This window comes from Aspergillus alliaceus (assembly GCF_009176365.1).
Source record: "Aspergillus alliaceus strain CBS 536.65 unplaced genomic scaffold BDW43scaffold_3, whole genome shotgun sequence".
In the NCBI taxonomy this organism is placed as follows: domain Eukaryota; kingdom Fungi; phylum Ascomycota; class Eurotiomycetes; order Eurotiales; family Aspergillaceae; genus Aspergillus; species Aspergillus alliaceus.
In genome coordinates, this window is record NW_022474686.1 from 204,999 (window position 1) to 220,265 (window position 15,267).

Sequence of the window (15,267 nt, forward strand, 5' to 3'; positions counted from 1 at the left end):
TTTGCCCTCCTAGTGATACTCTCAACTCATTTGACATAGTTCAACATACGCAATCACTCTGGTCCAGCCACGATAATCCCAGTTGGTACTGTTTCAAAATCGAGCGCCAGTTGTGACCTTACCAGGTCATTTTAGTATAGTGCCCCTCCCGAAATGTAACCCTCAACGAGAGGTTTGTCGCGCGAGGCTATGAGCGAGTGTAACGCAAGCCCTAGTACCCAACATGACGCTGCGTAAACTAAAAGGCAGGCCGAGACCAGGCTGATCTTCATACATTTCTAAGACCCGCGCCAGATTCACTCGTCTCCTGTACCTTGAAATGGCTATCCAAAACCAGTCGCTTCTGCCAAATGAGGAGCGAATGGAGAAATCTAGTCAAATCTCGCACATTGCACTCAAATTCCCTTCATCACCCTCGTTAGGGAGGACGCCGATATCCGGAGATTCCTTGGCAGCGGGCACGCAGAATCCCGGATATTCCAAAGTCACACCCTCACTTCACGAGACGTCCAAAGTACCACGAAAATCAATTCCGAGCAAGCTACATGACTATTGGGTGTTAGAGATAGCCCCATGCTGTGGTAGCCTATGTGCCCTAATAGGAATTGTGGTCTTGCTTTGGATGTACAATGGCAAGAAGCTTCCAGATTGGAAATGGGGAATCGCAATCAGTTCGGCGTTATCGTGGCTAGTGCAAGTCATCACGGCCCTTCTGCTGCAACCTATTGCTGCTTGTCTCAACCAGGCGAGATGTATCTATCTCAACAAGTGCAAACACCTACTTTTAGTGATCAGTTTGTATGACCTTGCCAGCAGAGGCCCATTAGCCAGCCTTCTGCTACTCTGGCAAACAGATATAGGGACAGGTCCCTTAGTGCAGCAGATGGCGAAGGTTGAGTGCAAGCTTGTTCCGAGTGCTGAACCTGCGTCTATCGCTTGAGCTCAATCATATGGTTGATGAAACTCCACAAGCACCATTGTACCACCGAGGTCCATCATAGCCACAATATATGCGCTGTTTTTAAAGAGGAAGTAAGTGAAGACCAGTTACCTATCTTACCCAAGTGTCTGACTGATGAATGTGAGATTTATGCTTTTAAACTTTGGCAGACTGCTCCACATATGTTGATATTTCGATCATTCCTACAGAATGCTAGATTGGCGTTTGTGGTCTATACACTACGTATTGTGAGCATTCGCTTCCCAAGGGCGTAACGCTGAACATCAGCGATGAAGAGCCCAATGGCAACGTCGCAACTAAGTTCCTTAATCTTACGGACGATCTAATGAACAGGGGGGAGTCTGAACTCATTGATGGAAGCGTACGGCCCAATCTCACGGCTATTCATATAGCTCCTAGGATCGAGCCGCGCAGAATTGCCAGTTACTGTCTACTATACTGGTGCGTCAAGACATACAAAGCTAGCGCTCAAAACAATAGGCCAAAAGGAGAATTACTTGACTCGTGGCATGGTTTTACTGCGGTACGACGACCTGATGACTCGCATTCAGTCTATCAAAATATAAACCTTCAAGTGCCTTTCGACCCAGGCTTGCAAAGCCTCAACTTTAGTGTTGGTGAAAGCTCAAAAGACTTGTCTATGTGGCTCCAATTTAAACTAGCGACAGAGGGGTATAGCGATTGTCTATTATCCGAAAACACCAGAACGAGTCTTGATCCAGTCATGCATGAACTCAAGAAGCCGATGATGGAATATGGGTATGTTGGCTTTTTTTGAAACTTGCTTCTGGCATGACAACTGGGGTGCGTCTGCTAGGCAATGCAACTGCGACGGGCAAGTCCCAGCAATTGGAGATACAGCTAAAGGTCAATTGGCCATAGATCTCTCTCCCAGCTTTATTAGTCTGCCTAATAGCAGTGTTCCTTGGGATAGCAGCCTTTCAGACTAGACGCACGCAAACCGATGCATTAAAATTATCGCCTACACCACGTATTTGCTTGCCCTTAGACTAGTAAGCGCAGAGAGAGCTCTGCACAGCAGGGGACTCGACTTATATGGAGAAAGTAGCTGGTGATATGAAAATGCGATATCAGAAGCGTGGCTTTGATGGCTTCGGTGAACTCTAGTTGCTATAACGTTGTTGATGACCCGAAGAATCTGCTCTTGCGCCGGTCTCTTCTTTATCTTGATGCAGGTATATGTGTGCATTTCCTTTCGGCTGTTTGACCTTACTCGCGTCTTTCTAATGTTCATGTACTCTTTCGGGCAATTTTCAACTCTTTCTCTCTGTCTCATTTTGAAACTAAAACAAAAAACAAGGACTACATTTAGCCGACGGGATTCGTCTACATAGCGCTACGTTCTTAGTGCTGACCGTCATCCTCTTGTAATATCAACCTTATCTCATACTCTTTGAAGAGTCAATCTCCCGTGAGACAATGATCGGATGAATCTTCAAACACAGGAGAGATTTTCCAATTGCCGAGACCGAGGGGCAACCGACCAATATCCCGACGTCATTCAGTATATAGCAATAGCTGTTAAGACATTAAATTTCCCTCGCTACTGCGGACCAAGTCGTACATCTACGAGATCTCTAAATCCCAAAACAAACCTCAAACAGCATAGCCCCCCGTTACAGAAAAAGGGCCGCAATAGAAAACCATGCTGTTATCTGTCTAAATTGATCTGGCGAGGCAGTGAAGATCTAGACTGAATATACGTGGGTCAATCCCGCAACCCCAACGCCACCTCCATGGCGCAAAGGAGAAGTGATATTCAGGGATAACTACCCTATAAGACAGTCTATGCGGGCCACTTTTTGTGTCGTACATGAGCGGTGTGCATATGTTTTTTTTTCGACGTCTGGGGCATCTGATACGCTATTCCGGTTGAATCTTTGGCTATGTGACGTGTCAGATCTTATGGGGAGTGTGGCGAAGGATGAGGCCAATGGTGACCAGGTTGGTGGTTCCGTAGGGTACGTGGCGTTCGTGCCATATGCTATTTGATGGACATAGGGAAGAGCTACGTTCATTGACGTTCAAAAAGATAAAAAGTAGACTGAGAGAAAATATACATAAGAAAGTGTGAGCATGTAACGATCGCCCGTGGTAACTAAATTGTGGGGTATAGTGGTAGATGGCGAAGATATTTCAACCAGCAATAACAACAGTAACGATAGGGAAAATGGCAAAGAAAAAGAAAAAGCATTTAAGAGAAGTGGTTTGCATCCACTGCATTGCATACACATATAGGCATGTAGGCATGTATATAACCCGATTTGCCCTGCGCGTTCCTAACGAATGCTGATACCCTTTGAGGGGTTGCTTGACCTGTTGCCTTGGGCACGATCAAGTTCGATCAAAGCGAGGGGTAGATGGGTGCAATACCCGACGACGGACCAGCCATGTCGGATTTCAGTACGGCGATAACGCAAAGGGTGATTGGTCGAGAAGTAACAATTGCACGGGTTTCTTTCATCCGCGTCGTCACAGCAACACAGTGGACGCGTGGTAGCTAGAAATCGGTGGTTGGGATATCCTCACACGCTTGGCTGGGGTGGGGTGTTGTAGTATTTAGTCGGTTCTCGGCTCGATTGATGTGCGTGATACAATCGATACTTGGTTGAGCGGAGGTGGTGCTGGTACTGCAAGTGCGAAGCGTTGTCGCGGTGACCGCCGTTTAAAAGGTGGGACGGTGAGAGAGGGGGGAGCCCATGTGGCTGATGCTAGTCTAGGTATATAGAAGTATAGTTTCGTCGAGGTCTTTGTAGAAATACGCTTGCGGATTCCGAATCAGTTCACGTAGACCATGACGGCGAAGGAGATCAGGCAGAAACAGAGCGGAATGTAGACTTTCCGGTCCATATCTGGATCGGAGGAGGATGACGAAGTTGCAGCCACGTAACGAGAAGTACTGGAGCGTGAGAGAGATTTGGTAGATTTATGAACCATATTCTAGGTAGATTAAGACTGTAGGCGGTACAGATCGAGGGAGATGGTCGAGAGAGAGAGAGAAGTGTGTGTGTGTGTACAAAAGTAAGGTTAGCAGAAGAGGGAGAAGAAGCGGGATAGAAAAGGAGGGGGGACGGAGAATGAAATCAACTGACGCTCAACTCAACGTGGCGGCGGATGAGATGATCGCCCAACAAGATCCCCAACAATCAATCAATCATCGATCTCCTTTCCGTCACGCGGGTTGCGGGGGGCCCTTAGTCAGCCGGGGTGCCTGCCATCAGGCAACAAGGCTGACAAGAATGCCAGAGATCACGTGGGATCGATGATCACACCACCTGACCATTGAAAAGGAAGGAGGTTCGATTCCTAGGGCGAGCATGACCTTTTCCCCATCTGCCAAGGTTGTCCATGTTCCTTCAGTAGTAGTACATGGTAGTGCACTACTCGGTAGTAGACCTACACTACTGCTAGCACTACATAGTACTAGAGTATACTAGTACTAGTACAGACTGTCGAGTATCCTCTATCATGCACTCCCTTGTCATACCCCATCTTCATTTCCCCTGCCTTGTTGCATTGCATCGCATGTAGATTAATCTATATTATTTCCTCCAGAATGGCTGGGGACCCGATACGACATCATTATTCATGTAACTGTACACCTAGAACTAACTACTGTCTCCTTCTCTCCTACTTAGTCTCAGTTGTGTGGCTGAGAGGGAGTCACCCCCAGAATAATCCTGGCCCTTTCCTTCACCCTCTCCTCCCTTGTCTTGTTTATTTTCATTTTTATTTTCATTTTTATTTTTATTTTTATCTTTAACATTTTTCTTTTCTTTTCTTTTCTTTTCTTTTTTTGTGGTTCTCTTGCTTGATCAGTGGTTCGGTCTTTTCCAGTGCATAGCGGTGTGTGCGCGCGTGCTATCAGTGGGTCCAGTTCAACCGTAGCGCATTCAGTGGGCTTGCGATGGATTCATGCCATGCGAGCAATTGAACTTCTATTATTATTACACAATTGTTCGGTGAGACATGTCTTTCTCGTCTGTGCCTCGGTCGGTAGAAAGTCTTGGGGCCCGAGGATTTCCCAACCCTTTTCTTTTTCTTTTTCTTTCTTTTTTTTTTTCCCCTTTGGCGCCGGGGGGTTTCTGCGCCCGGGGAATGGAGAAACCTGGAAAGGCATCTGGATCGTCGGAGAAAAAAAGATGGCAGAGTGACGACACAGGGAAAGCAGGTACCCGTGCCATGGCTCGATCGGTCTCGTCCGACTTCCTCGTTGACCAACAATGGTGCTCTACCGGCTGGGACAACTTCCAGTGACCCTGCAATCCCGATCAATGCAGATCAACTGGCGTCGTCGTCCAGATTTTCCCTCTTGATTTGCTGCCTGATGGACCGACCACTCCATACAGTGGCAACAGGTTCTGCCTTGGCGCCATGAGGTGTCTTGGCCCTTGTTCGAGAGCCATCTCCGAAAACGTCGAGTTACCGAGCACAATTTGGTGGCCTGGTATGCGGCAATTTGTGCCCTGTCAGGTCAGGACCCATTTGAGTTTCTGTTTTTCGATATTGATAGTGAAACAAGCTGTCAACGCCAGACAAGGGAATAAGACATGATGTATGTCAACACGAGGTCCAGGCGAATGTAACACCGCATCGGCTAAAAAGTGGGAGTGAGACACGGGAGTTTTACTTTCTTTCTTTCTTTTTTTTTCCCCTTTGACGTGACTTACTGGTAGACTTGTCGACCCTCACAGCCAAAGACCATGTAAGGAAAGGGAAGGGCATAAGCTTTTTTGACCTTTCCCGCTTGCAGTTGTTGTGGCCATGCTCAGTCCGCAAGTTCAGTGGGGAAAGAAGGTCCCACGTCGATAAACCGCCCTATCAATTCCGGCCCTTTGCACGGGCCCCGCTGGGTCGAATTGAAGTGGTTCCCTTATCCGTTTCCCTTCGTTCAATCACATTGTCTGGCCACTTTCGGTCGCCAGGGCCATGACTTGTGACTCTTTTTTTTTTTATTGAACTTTCGTTACTAGTACCAGACTAGCTTTAGACCTCCAGCGCCAAAGAAACTTCCCACCCTCGATCCAGAGGAACGCCCGCCTCCAATGATGCTGGATCCGGTGGCTCCCCCCGGCCGAACTATTGTTGAAGGCGCTTGGGGCTATTCCACTCTTTGCTCCCCTGAGGGGATATTTAGCAACCCTAGTGAGCCCTTACTTGGTAGCTTTTGCGACTACTTTATATAACTAGAATCCACCCCCGCCTCGTTCCGTAGCAACGCGCTCGTCATCTTGCCGTGCCCTAAAGACGGGGTCATTCTTCTTTTCCCCGATAGATAGATAGATCGTCGCCTTCGGTGGGCCGTCTTTCTTACCCCCGATCTCAACCTATTTAGACGCTCGCCCCGTCGAATCTCAATCTCTTTCTCTTTCTCTACTTCCCTCGTTTCAGGATCCCGATTGCGTGTCGCACTCGTCTTTCTGCAGAGCTGTGTGACCTGGTCCCAATTGACCTCTTTTCAGCCATCATGTATTTCAACTACGCCGCAGCAACGCTGGCGGCCCTGCTTCCGCTATGCTCTGCGCAGACATACTCGCAATGTAACCCTCTGGAGAGTATGTCCCCCGTGCCCCTCCTGATCTGCACGGTCAGTTGGTTCATCGTTCCCTCCACTGACATGCAACACTAGAATCCGGTTGCAAGCCCAACCCAGGTATGGGCTCGAACCTCAACTCAGACTTCACCACTGGTAATGGCGCTCTTGGCGGCTGGACAACGACCGCCGGCAAGGTCACCACCGGTGGCCAGGGAGGGGAGTTCACTCTCGCCAAGCGGGGCGATGCGCCCACCATTGACACCAGCGAATACTTCCTGTTCGGGAAGGTCGAGGTGGTGATGAAGGCGGCGCCGGGAACCGGTATTGTCAGCAGCATTGTCCTCGAGTCGGACGCCCTCGATGAGATCGACTGGGTAAGTCTCCCTCTACGCGTCCAGCTGGCGTTGTGGATATGCATACGCGGAAGGAAAACGACGCATCTAACTTGGTTTGCAATGAACAGGAAGCCCTGGGTGGTGACACGACTCAAATTCAGACCAATTACTTTGGTAAGGGCGACACTTCGTCCTATGACCGTGCCACTTTTGTGAACATGGCCTCTCCCCAGGCTGATTATCACACCTACACCATCGACTGGAATAAGGATAAGACCACGTGGGCCGTTGACGGCAATATCGTGCGTACACTGAACTTCAACGATGCCAAGGGTGGTTCCCGTTATCCCCAGACCCCGATGCGCCTGAGACTCGGCATCTGGGCCGGTGGTGACCCCGATAACGCTCCGGGAACCATCGAATGGGCGGGCGGCAAGACCGACTACAATCAGGCCCCCTTCAACATGTATGTCAAGTCCGTCAACATCGTGAACTATACCCCCGCCGAGTCCTACACCTACTCGGACAACAGCGGCTCCTGGCAGAGCATCAAGACCTCTGGCGCCACGTCCCCGGAGCCTCGCAGCACCTCGTCTTCCGTGGAATCCTCGAGCGAGCCCGTCACGGAGCCCGCAACTGAGTCTGCGACCAAGTCCAGCACCTCCAGCACCACCAGCAAGACCACTCCGACTGGCTTCGTCACCACCACAACCGGTGCTACCACCGGCACCACGACTGGCTCTTCTTCCGCGACCACTGGCTCGGGTACCACCACTGGTGACTCCAGCTCGAGCACCGGTTCTTCCGGCGCGGGAGCCTCCCCCACCGGGTCATCCGGTACCCCTGAGCCTTCTTCTGGCGCTGGATCTTCCTCCGGTGCTGGATCCTCTTCCGGTGCTGGATCCGGCTCTTCGTCGGGCACGGCTACGAAATCTAGCCCCAGCGTTCCTCTCCACACCGGCGCTGCATCTCTCTCTGTCGGATCTCCCATGGGTCTGATGGCCGCCCTGGGCTTGATGACCGCTATGTTGCAGCTGTGATTTTTTTTTTTTATTTTTTTTCCCCCCCTCTCTTTCTTTTTTGTGCTTTGCAAACTAACCTAATGAACCCATGGCGGATGGTGTGTAATTGACGGGATTTATGATGCTTTTGGGCGACCACGTTCCTTTTATGACCTGCTGATTCTTGTATCTTTAATTGATAGCCTTAAGGTACATAACAAACTATGAAGAACAATCCGGAATCCAGCTTATATTTCAAGCTTGGCCGGAATCATTGAATATCATTCGAAATTCATGTAAAGCTGTCTTTATGCCATTGACTACATCTTCAAGAAACTATGAACATCAGATCGTGTCGCGTAAGTTACTTTCAAACCGTCAGATCATGGGGAAACAAACAAACGAACAAACAATATGCAAAACTCCCAAACTCCCAATCGGGTATCGTTTCTTCATGCTAGAGCATCACATGGGCTGGGCACATCAGGGCGTCCTCTTCTGCAACGCCTGCAATCCGGAGGACAGTTGCCGCACTGCATCCACAACCGGACGATGCTGGTTGGCAGCGTCTTGGAAGAGTTCCATTATGGTTGGATCGGGACGAATTAAGCTGTTATCTTCCTTGGTTTGACGGAGAAATGGTGGCAGTTTGCCCATGAATGCCCGGAGTCCACTACCAGGAGACTCTGCGCCCGAGTCGGATGTACTAGAAGAAGTCGAGGACTGCTTCACTTCGCGCTCCAAGATGCTTCCAATAGATTCAAGGTGGTCGTCCAGCGTAGCAAGATCGCTCAACAAAGAGTCCGCTTTGCTTTGCATGCGGGCAGTCAGCTGATCCAGATACTGTTCCCGCCACGATATCTGCGTCGAGAACCGGGCGTCCTGAGCGGCAGACGCCGAGTCACCTGCCGTTGCCCCGCCTGTTGCAATTAAATTGTCGACCGCAGACCGCATGTCAACTTTGAGGGAATCGAATTTCCTGGTGGCGGCTCTGGTGGCTTCCCAGCAGCCGTTGAATTCGAGGTCGAGCTCGTGTTTCGCGCCCGGCTGTGCCCTCTGGAGCTCCGTCTCGATGTCTCGGAGTTTTGATTCGCTTTGTTTCAGCGTGCTGGAAAGCGGGGTTATCTCCTGCAGGGTCGTGTTAAATAGGGATTCGAGTCGGGTCTGTGAGGATACGACAGTGTCGAGGCGGGTTGCACGGTGACGGGTGGGCTGAGGCTTGGGGTAAGGTGGGATACAGCTGGCCGGATACAGAGTGGAAACCGCTTCTATTGTGCAGAGAGTCTGATACTGTTGGACTACTTCGGGGATGATGAGCAAATGCGAAATGGCAACGACAAGCAGCACGTTTATTATGGTTCGAATCAGCGGTTGCACCAGATTAGAGCTGGACGCCAATTTTGGGCGGGCGAGCTTTTCTTCTATGTGACTAGAATCCTGCCCTTGTTCAGAAGCAGCAGCACCGTTCCTGGACATGTCTAAATCATGCAACTCTTTTCGCGCTGTGCTCTCACGCGACGTCTTCTGTCTGCGCCTGAGAGAATGCGCTGACTTCGACTTGGATCGCACGGCCGGTGCAACCCAGGACCCCTCTGCAATAGGCGCTTCATAGATCGAGGGCATGATAAGCTCAGGTCCTGACATGGAGGAGGCCGATGTGGTCATTGATTCGGCTACACTGTTGCACCCATAGTTATCGTCTTCTTTGTCCAGTGGAGGGCTTTGACCTGGGCTTTCGAGCGGCTGGCCTCTGTTTGGTCGTTCTTCCTTATCCAAGGAAGGTGAGGCTACTACCCAAGACTCCCCCAGGATCGAACTATCCTGACGAGTAGAGTGCGTAGGCATAGAAAAAGGATGAAGCTTGGGTTGTTAATCTGGACGAAGAGTTCGTACTCTCCAGTTGCACTCGTAGAGCGTATCAAAGGTCTGACAATAAGTAAACCAAGGTCATCGATATCTTCTGGACGAGGGCAAAGAATCAAGACGCCCTGTTTTTGTTTGATAAGGTTTTGGTATATTGATTGTTGACGAACGATAAGAAGCGAAGTGGGGATTGAAAATGAGAGAGCTTTATGAACAAACTAATTTTAAATCGGGCCGATCGGCAATCGCGACGTGTTTCACCGGCCCCGAAAAAAATCCTAGGGTATGATGAGATCTATCCCCCAGCAACTATGCGTCAATTAAACCCTCTGCTACGGCAGACCTTGCTTCTACGGAAATCATGTCCCACGACACGCTACAATCTCCGACCACTGCGCTTGCAATGGCTGTCGTCCACGTCGACTCGTCTCTGTTCCTGCTCCGAGCCGCAACCAGAACAACCAGCTTCTCCCTCCTCTTCTCCATCCGCTGACTACCGCGCATTGGGAACCGCGCAAGACCTTTTCACTACCTCTATCTACAGCCCTGGATCGCCTCTCTTTCTCCCCAATGGCACTCATGTCATCAACAAACTCGTTTCCTTCCTCCGCACGCAGTACCTCCAGTACGGTTTCCGCGAAGTCCTAACCCCAACTATTTACAAACGTTCCTTATGGGAGTTGTCGGGACACTGGCAAAACTATAAAGATGATATGTACGAAGTACGAGGTCGAGGTGCGACAGGGGACACCGACGGGGAGGCAGGAGAGGATGAATCGTACGGATTGAAACCGATGAACTGTCCTGGCCATTGCTTGCTATTCAAGTCGCAAAACCATTCTTATCGCGAACTCCCCATCCGCTACGCCGATTTCAGCCCGCTTCACCGCAACGAGGTTTCCGGTTCACTAAGCGGGTTGACTCGGGTCCGGCGGTTCCACCAAGATGATGGTCACATTTTCTGCCGACCGCAACAGATCAAGAGCGAGATTGCGTCCGCACTTGGGTTCGTGGATATGGTTATGAATACATTCGGGCTAGGACCGTATCGACTTGTACTTTCTACGCGACCGGAGAAGGACTTTATCGGAAGTTTGGAGTTGTGGGACAGCGCCGAATCCCAGCTACGCGGGGCTCTCGACAGCAGTGGGAGAGAATGGGCAATCAATGAGGGCGACGGTGCGTTTTATGGCCCTAAGATTGACATCCAACTTCAGGATCAAGCCGGGAAATACCACCAGCTCTCTACCATCCAGCTGGACATGAACCTGCCGCAGCGCTTTGGGTTGGAGTATCAGGTGGCCGAGGGAGAGGAGGATTACAATCCAGCAACCCCGGGAAGGGCAACTCCCGTGATGGTTCACCGGGCGAACTTCGGTTCTATAGAGCGATTCCTGGCGCTACTCATCGAACAATATGCCGGTCGCTGGCCATTCTGGCTGTCTCCGCGGCAAGGAATTATCCTGACGGTTAACCAAGATGAAAAGGTTGTGCAGACGGCACATGAAGCTGCGGCGAAGATATCTGGATTCCGTGCGCTCGAGCCTGGTCAGGACAATAACAGCACGCCGCGGCCCCTCTCTTCCGTTGACTCGACCTTCTTGATCGATGTTGACGATAGCCCCCAGACGCTCGGGAAGAAAATCCAGAGGGCCAAACAGATGAAGTATAATTTTATCTTCATTGTTGGTCGGAAGGATGTTGCTGAATCGCGTGTCACCGCTGATATCACCGGCCAATTGCAGAGCAAGCCGGATGGGAATGCACAGAAGCTGCAGGAGGTACTGGTGAGTCGACTGGGCGAGAAGGCCGTTCAGAACCCCCGTGCGGTACCGTTGAGGGTTGACGAGGTGCACGAGATCTTGGTGCAATTGGAGCAGAAGTTTGTATAATATCTAGACCGTATACCTGTTCACTAAATGTACAATATGATTGATATCGTTAGGAACCCCCAGTACTCCGTAGAACTAGATGGTTATAGATTGATTAAATTGGTTGATTACCCAACCCCGAAGCGGTTAGCTTGGCCTCTAAGGCCGCTTTTGTCAGCCCCAGCATCTCCACCTTGAGATCAGCAACTTTTATTGCCCTGTCGTCTGACCTTGAGCTTAACATGGATAGAAGAAGTACCTTTTTTGGTATCAATTCGCCACAACCAACACGACTCAACCTGGTTCGTTACCCTTCGTGGAATCTTCGCTCCAGTCCACCGTCCCCTCAGCACTCTCTCCCTGGTCTCACTCCATGGAATCTATCCCATCAGCCCATCGTGGGATGATCCAAAGAGAAAGCCTTTTTTTCCCTTTTTTTTTTTCGCCCACCCAGCCCCACGACAAGACTTTCCGCCCGAGAATCCTTCTCCTGGAGAAAATTGCCCCCTTGGGAACGAGAATCTCATTCGCTTTCCCAATTTCCCCCCACTCTTTGCTCCCCTCGCTCCCCCTCTTTCTCTCCTCTCGAGCCTCAATTTCACCTTATGGCGGATGTCGTGTATCTTAATCGGTCTCCCACCGTCAACTTGGATCCCGCTCCTGTCGCAATTCCATGGTGGTCGAACCAACTTCTTCCGGCACAGCCGATGTGCCGGCTAAGGCCAGCCTGCCGCGGAAGAGCGCCTTCTCGTGTGAGGCGTGCCGCAAGCGAAAGGTGGGTTTTCCCCTCCCCTGCTTGATTCTCGGATGAATTCCGAGATCACAAGCGACGAAGGATTTCCTTTGTCTTTATTACGTGCATTTTGGCATTGCTGACTTACTTTCCCCAGGTGAAATGTAACGGTGCTAGTCCCTCTTGTTCACGATGTGCCGCGCGCGGAGAAACGTGCGTCTATAGCTTGTGAGTGACGCAAATTTCTCAACTCCCGTTGGATCTGATCTCCACAAACAAACCTTGATATCATTCACGTGTCACCGTTCTTTACCAAATTAACCTTGTTACTTTAGAGCTCCGACTTTATCATACACCAAACAGTTAGAGACTCGAGTCGCACAGCTAGAAGATGCCCTGTCCAAACTACGGAGCCAACAGCAGTCTGCCGCAGAGGTGCGGAAGGCGAGCCCCCCATCATCCACCGGCGAAGGTAGCATGAGTCCTAGTCTTCGAATGCGCATCAAGGAAGAAGACGAAAGCAGTAGCGCCGATCTTGCGAGGGACTTCGAAGGTCTGCAGGTCGAGCACGATGGGCGCATATCTTTTCATGGCCCGACGAGTCTGTTTCAGCTTCCGAGTGGCGCTCTCAATGAAGCAGCGTCGACATCGCGCCTGGCCGTACAGTACGAAGCTCGAAAGGAGCGGCTGATCAACAACGCGTGGCGCGAGAGGGCATTCGAGCAGATGGCTACTATGCCCGTAGGTCTAGCCATTTTTGAGTTCCTTTTACATGAAATAGTACTCTGACACAGCCCCTTTTCGTACACCAGGAACCGTTCCAATACCTGCTCGACTCGCACTGGTGTTGGATCCAGCCTCTCTTCAACTTTGTTTATCGACCAGCGTTCACTCGTTCGTGGCCTCGTTGCTGTTGTGGGGGGGATATGTGCTAATGACAAATAGGCGATATGAAGATAAACGGTCCATACTATTCAGACGCGCTTCTCAATGCGATTCTCTCCCACTCAGTCCGATGGTGCAAGTCCGAACCAAGAATCGGCCATATTCTCGAGTCGTTTGATGGCGGTGCACAGTTCTCCAATCGCGCTATTTCCGGTCTGTACGACTCGCTCAAAGTTGGCCAACTCGGCATTCCCACCATCCAGACATTGCTTCTTCTCAGCGCGCAAGAGTGCGGCAGGGGGAACCGGTCGCAGGCTTGGCTCTATAGCGGCATGGCCTTCCGAATGCTGGAAGACCTAGGCATATCCATCGACAGCCGCAAGTACTCCGACACCGCTCACTTGAGCGATGAAGATATCGAGATCCGGAACCGCCTCTTCTGGAGTTGTTACTTCTGGGATAAATTGGTGTCTCTGTATTTTGGCCGATCGCCCACGATGCAGCATTCTCGAGTTAGTCCGCCCAGGACGATATTAGACGACACTTCGGAGATCGAAATTTGGACGCCGCATGGCGTCGTCTTCCCGGATGGTGCTCATTACCCCCCAACCCAGGCTCACTCCACATCGTGTTTCATGCGAATGTGCGGATTGGCGGAGGTGCTTAACCAAATCTTAATTCACATCTACGACCCGATACGACAAGTGTCAGAGGCAGAGTTCTACAACTGTGTCAGCGAGCAAGCTAGGAATCTCGCCGAGTGGTGGGACGAGTTGCCCGATTATCTGAAATTGGTGCCGACTAACCTTCCCCCGTACTCCCCGCCGAGCCACATTGTCCTCTTGAAGTATGCTCTTCCCGTCACATACGTCATCCTATTTTGCATACACTAACTGCTCCTTCGCTATAGTTCATTATACCACACAATCAACATCCTCCTCCACCGTCCGATCCTCTGCTCCAAGACAAACCGAGAGTCGTATGACAAGAGCCATCTGGTTCAGTGCATGACATCTGCCACGGCAATCCTATCTCTGTTCGATCTATACCGTCGCACGTTCGGCGATAGCCATGTTGTCCTCTCCCTCGCCTACGGCGTGTATACTGCCGCGTCTATATTCCTACTCGAGATACAAGCCTTGAAATACGCCGCCCCGGGGACGCTGGATAAATTAAAGTTCTGCATCTTCGCTCTAGAGCGGGTGAAGGTCTCCAATCCCGGTATGTTTCTCTGTATGCGTAAACGTACGACATCGGACTAAATCATGATTCTAGTGATCTCCACTGCACTCAGTCTTATATACCAAGAACTCCAAAAACTGCAGATCGATATCCACATCGTGATGCCACCCATGCAACCTGAACAATCTCAATCTCAACCTCCGTCTCAACCCCATTCACAACCCTCGTCCCGTCATAGTCACTCCCCCTCGCAATCCCACCCCCGGCCGTTGCACCACCAACAAGCGCAACCGCCATCTCAGCACTCTCTGAAATTTAGCGATACCTCCCGTCACGTTTCCCCGTCTCATCAACCGCCCCCCAACGCTTCATCCATGGCCGGCTCCGTCCCTCCGTCAGGCATAAACGCTGCCTCTTTCCTCCCAGGCTATACCTTCCCGCAGCCTGTCGGCGATTTTGAGCTTTCGCAGACGGGCATTCCTCCGATGGCGAGTACCCATCTCCTGGGAGGAATGCCCAACGCCGTGATGACGCTGGACAACCCGGGATCGTACGAGATCACGCCCGAGGTGTTTGAAGCTTTTTCGTACGCAGAGCCTATAACGACTAATATGACCCCGACATTTGAGCCTCGGATGGGGTAGCTCTGGACCAGCGGCTGGAAACATGGGGCTTTTGAGTATCTACCGTGTAGAGGGGCTATAAGCGAATGGAGCCATTCCGGGTTGATCAACCTGTGAAGTATCTGTGATGTACACGTATTTACCTAATGTTGTTGTGGGTAATAGACAAAACGAGAGTGTCAGTGGTATGACGGTAACCTTTAACTTTTAGTTGAAAGCCAATCAGATAGAACGGGTATAAAACAAAAGCCACCAA

The 15,267-nt window shown here is 50.7% G+C and overlaps 6 protein-coding genes across 6 annotated transcripts; 5 read left to right on the plus strand and 1 right to left on the minus strand.

Moving 5' to 3' along the window:
* Positions 1 to 319: 319 nt before the first annotated feature.
* Positions 320 to 940, plus strand: BDW43DRAFT_306228 (DUF3176 domain-containing protein; the record flags this gene model as incomplete). Its single annotated transcript, XM_032045978.1, has 1 exon — positions 320 to 940. One exon carries the CDS (start codon positions 320 to 322, stop codon positions 938 to 940), a length of 621 nt encoding a protein of 206 aa, XP_031905202.1.
* A 149-nt stretch (positions 941 to 1,089) lies between these two features.
* On the plus strand, positions 1,090 to 1,841 carry BDW43DRAFT_115375 (uncharacterized protein). Its single transcript, XM_032037986.1, has one exon. It carries the CDS (start codon positions 1,287 to 1,289, stop codon positions 1,737 to 1,739), a length of 453 nt encoding a protein of 150 aa, XP_031905203.1. The 5' UTR covers positions 1,090 to 1,286; the 3' UTR covers positions 1,740 to 1,841.
* Positions 1,842 to 5,844: 4,003 nt separating this feature from the next.
* Positions 5,845 to 8,115, plus strand: BDW43DRAFT_115413 (glycoside hydrolase family 16 protein). The gene is made up of 3 exons (XM_032037987.1): positions 5,845 to 6,537; positions 6,612 to 6,892; positions 6,982 to 8,115. The coding sequence occupies exons 1-3, from the start codon at positions 6,450 to 6,452 to the stop codon at positions 7,891 to 7,893; spliced, it is 1,281 nt and encodes a 426-aa protein (XP_031905204.1). The 5' UTR covers positions 5,845 to 6,449; the 3' UTR covers positions 7,894 to 8,115.
* On the minus strand, positions 8,116 to 9,813 carry BDW43DRAFT_115349 (uncharacterized protein). Its single transcript, XM_032037985.1, has one exon. It carries the CDS (start codon positions 9,697 to 9,699, stop codon positions 8,338 to 8,340), a length of 1,362 nt encoding a protein of 453 aa, XP_031905205.1. The 5' UTR covers positions 9,700 to 9,813; the 3' UTR covers positions 8,116 to 8,337.
* A 215-nt stretch (positions 9,814 to 10,028) lies between these two features.
* BDW43DRAFT_296648 (threonine--tRNA ligase MST1) lies at positions 10,029 to 11,609 on the plus strand (the record flags this gene model as incomplete). Its single annotated transcript, XM_032044247.1, has 1 exon — positions 10,029 to 11,609. The coding sequence occupies one exon, from the start codon at positions 10,029 to 10,031 to the stop codon at positions 11,607 to 11,609; it is 1,581 nt and encodes a 526-aa protein (XP_031905206.1).
* Positions 11,610 to 11,711: 102 nt separating this feature from the next.
* On the plus strand, positions 11,712 to 15,255 carry BDW43DRAFT_261485 (putative C6 transcription factor). The gene is made up of 7 exons (XM_032040312.1): positions 11,712 to 12,363; positions 12,479 to 12,549; positions 12,657 to 13,062; positions 13,134 to 13,215; positions 13,267 to 14,053; positions 14,117 to 14,427; positions 14,482 to 15,255. The coding sequence occupies exons 1-7, from the start codon at positions 12,262 to 12,264 to the stop codon at positions 15,030 to 15,032; spliced, it is 2,310 nt and encodes a 769-aa protein (XP_031905207.1). The 5' UTR covers positions 11,712 to 12,261; the 3' UTR covers positions 15,033 to 15,255.
* The last annotated feature ends 12 nt before the right edge of the window (positions 15,256 to 15,267 follow it).

Excerpts from the sequence above, each read along its gene's own strand:
- BDW43DRAFT_115375 (XM_032037986.1), top strand. The coding sequence starts at position 1,287 with ATGAACAGGGGGGAGTCTGAACTCATTGATGGAAGCGTACGGCCCAAT.
- BDW43DRAFT_115413 (XM_032037987.1), top strand. The coding sequence starts at position 6,450 with ATGTATTTCAACTACGCCGCAGCAACGCTGGCGGCCCTGCTTCCGCTA. Across the intron at positions 6,538-6,611 it reads GCAATGTAACCCTCTGGAGA|AATCCGGTTGCAAGCCCAAC; the intron begins GTATGTCCCCCG and ends ATGCAACACTAG. Across the intron at positions 6,893-6,981 it reads CCCTCGATGAGATCGACTGG|GAAGCCCTGGGTGGTGACAC; the intron begins GTAAGTCTCCCT and ends TGCAATGAACAG.
- BDW43DRAFT_115349 (XM_032037985.1), bottom strand. The coding sequence starts at position 9,699 with ATGCCTACGCACTCTACTCGTCAGGATAGTTCGATCCTGGGGGAGTCT.
- BDW43DRAFT_261485 (XM_032040312.1), top strand. The coding sequence starts at position 12,262 with ATGGTGGTCGAACCAACTTCTTCCGGCACAGCCGATGTGCCGGCTAAG. Across the intron at positions 12,364-12,478 it reads AGGCGTGCCGCAAGCGAAAG|GTGAAATGTAACGGTGCTAG; the intron begins GTGGGTTTTCCC and ends TACTTTCCCCAG. Across the intron at positions 12,550-12,656 it reads GAAACGTGCGTCTATAGCTT|AGCTCCGACTTTATCATACA; the intron begins GTGAGTGACGCA and ends TTGTTACTTTAG.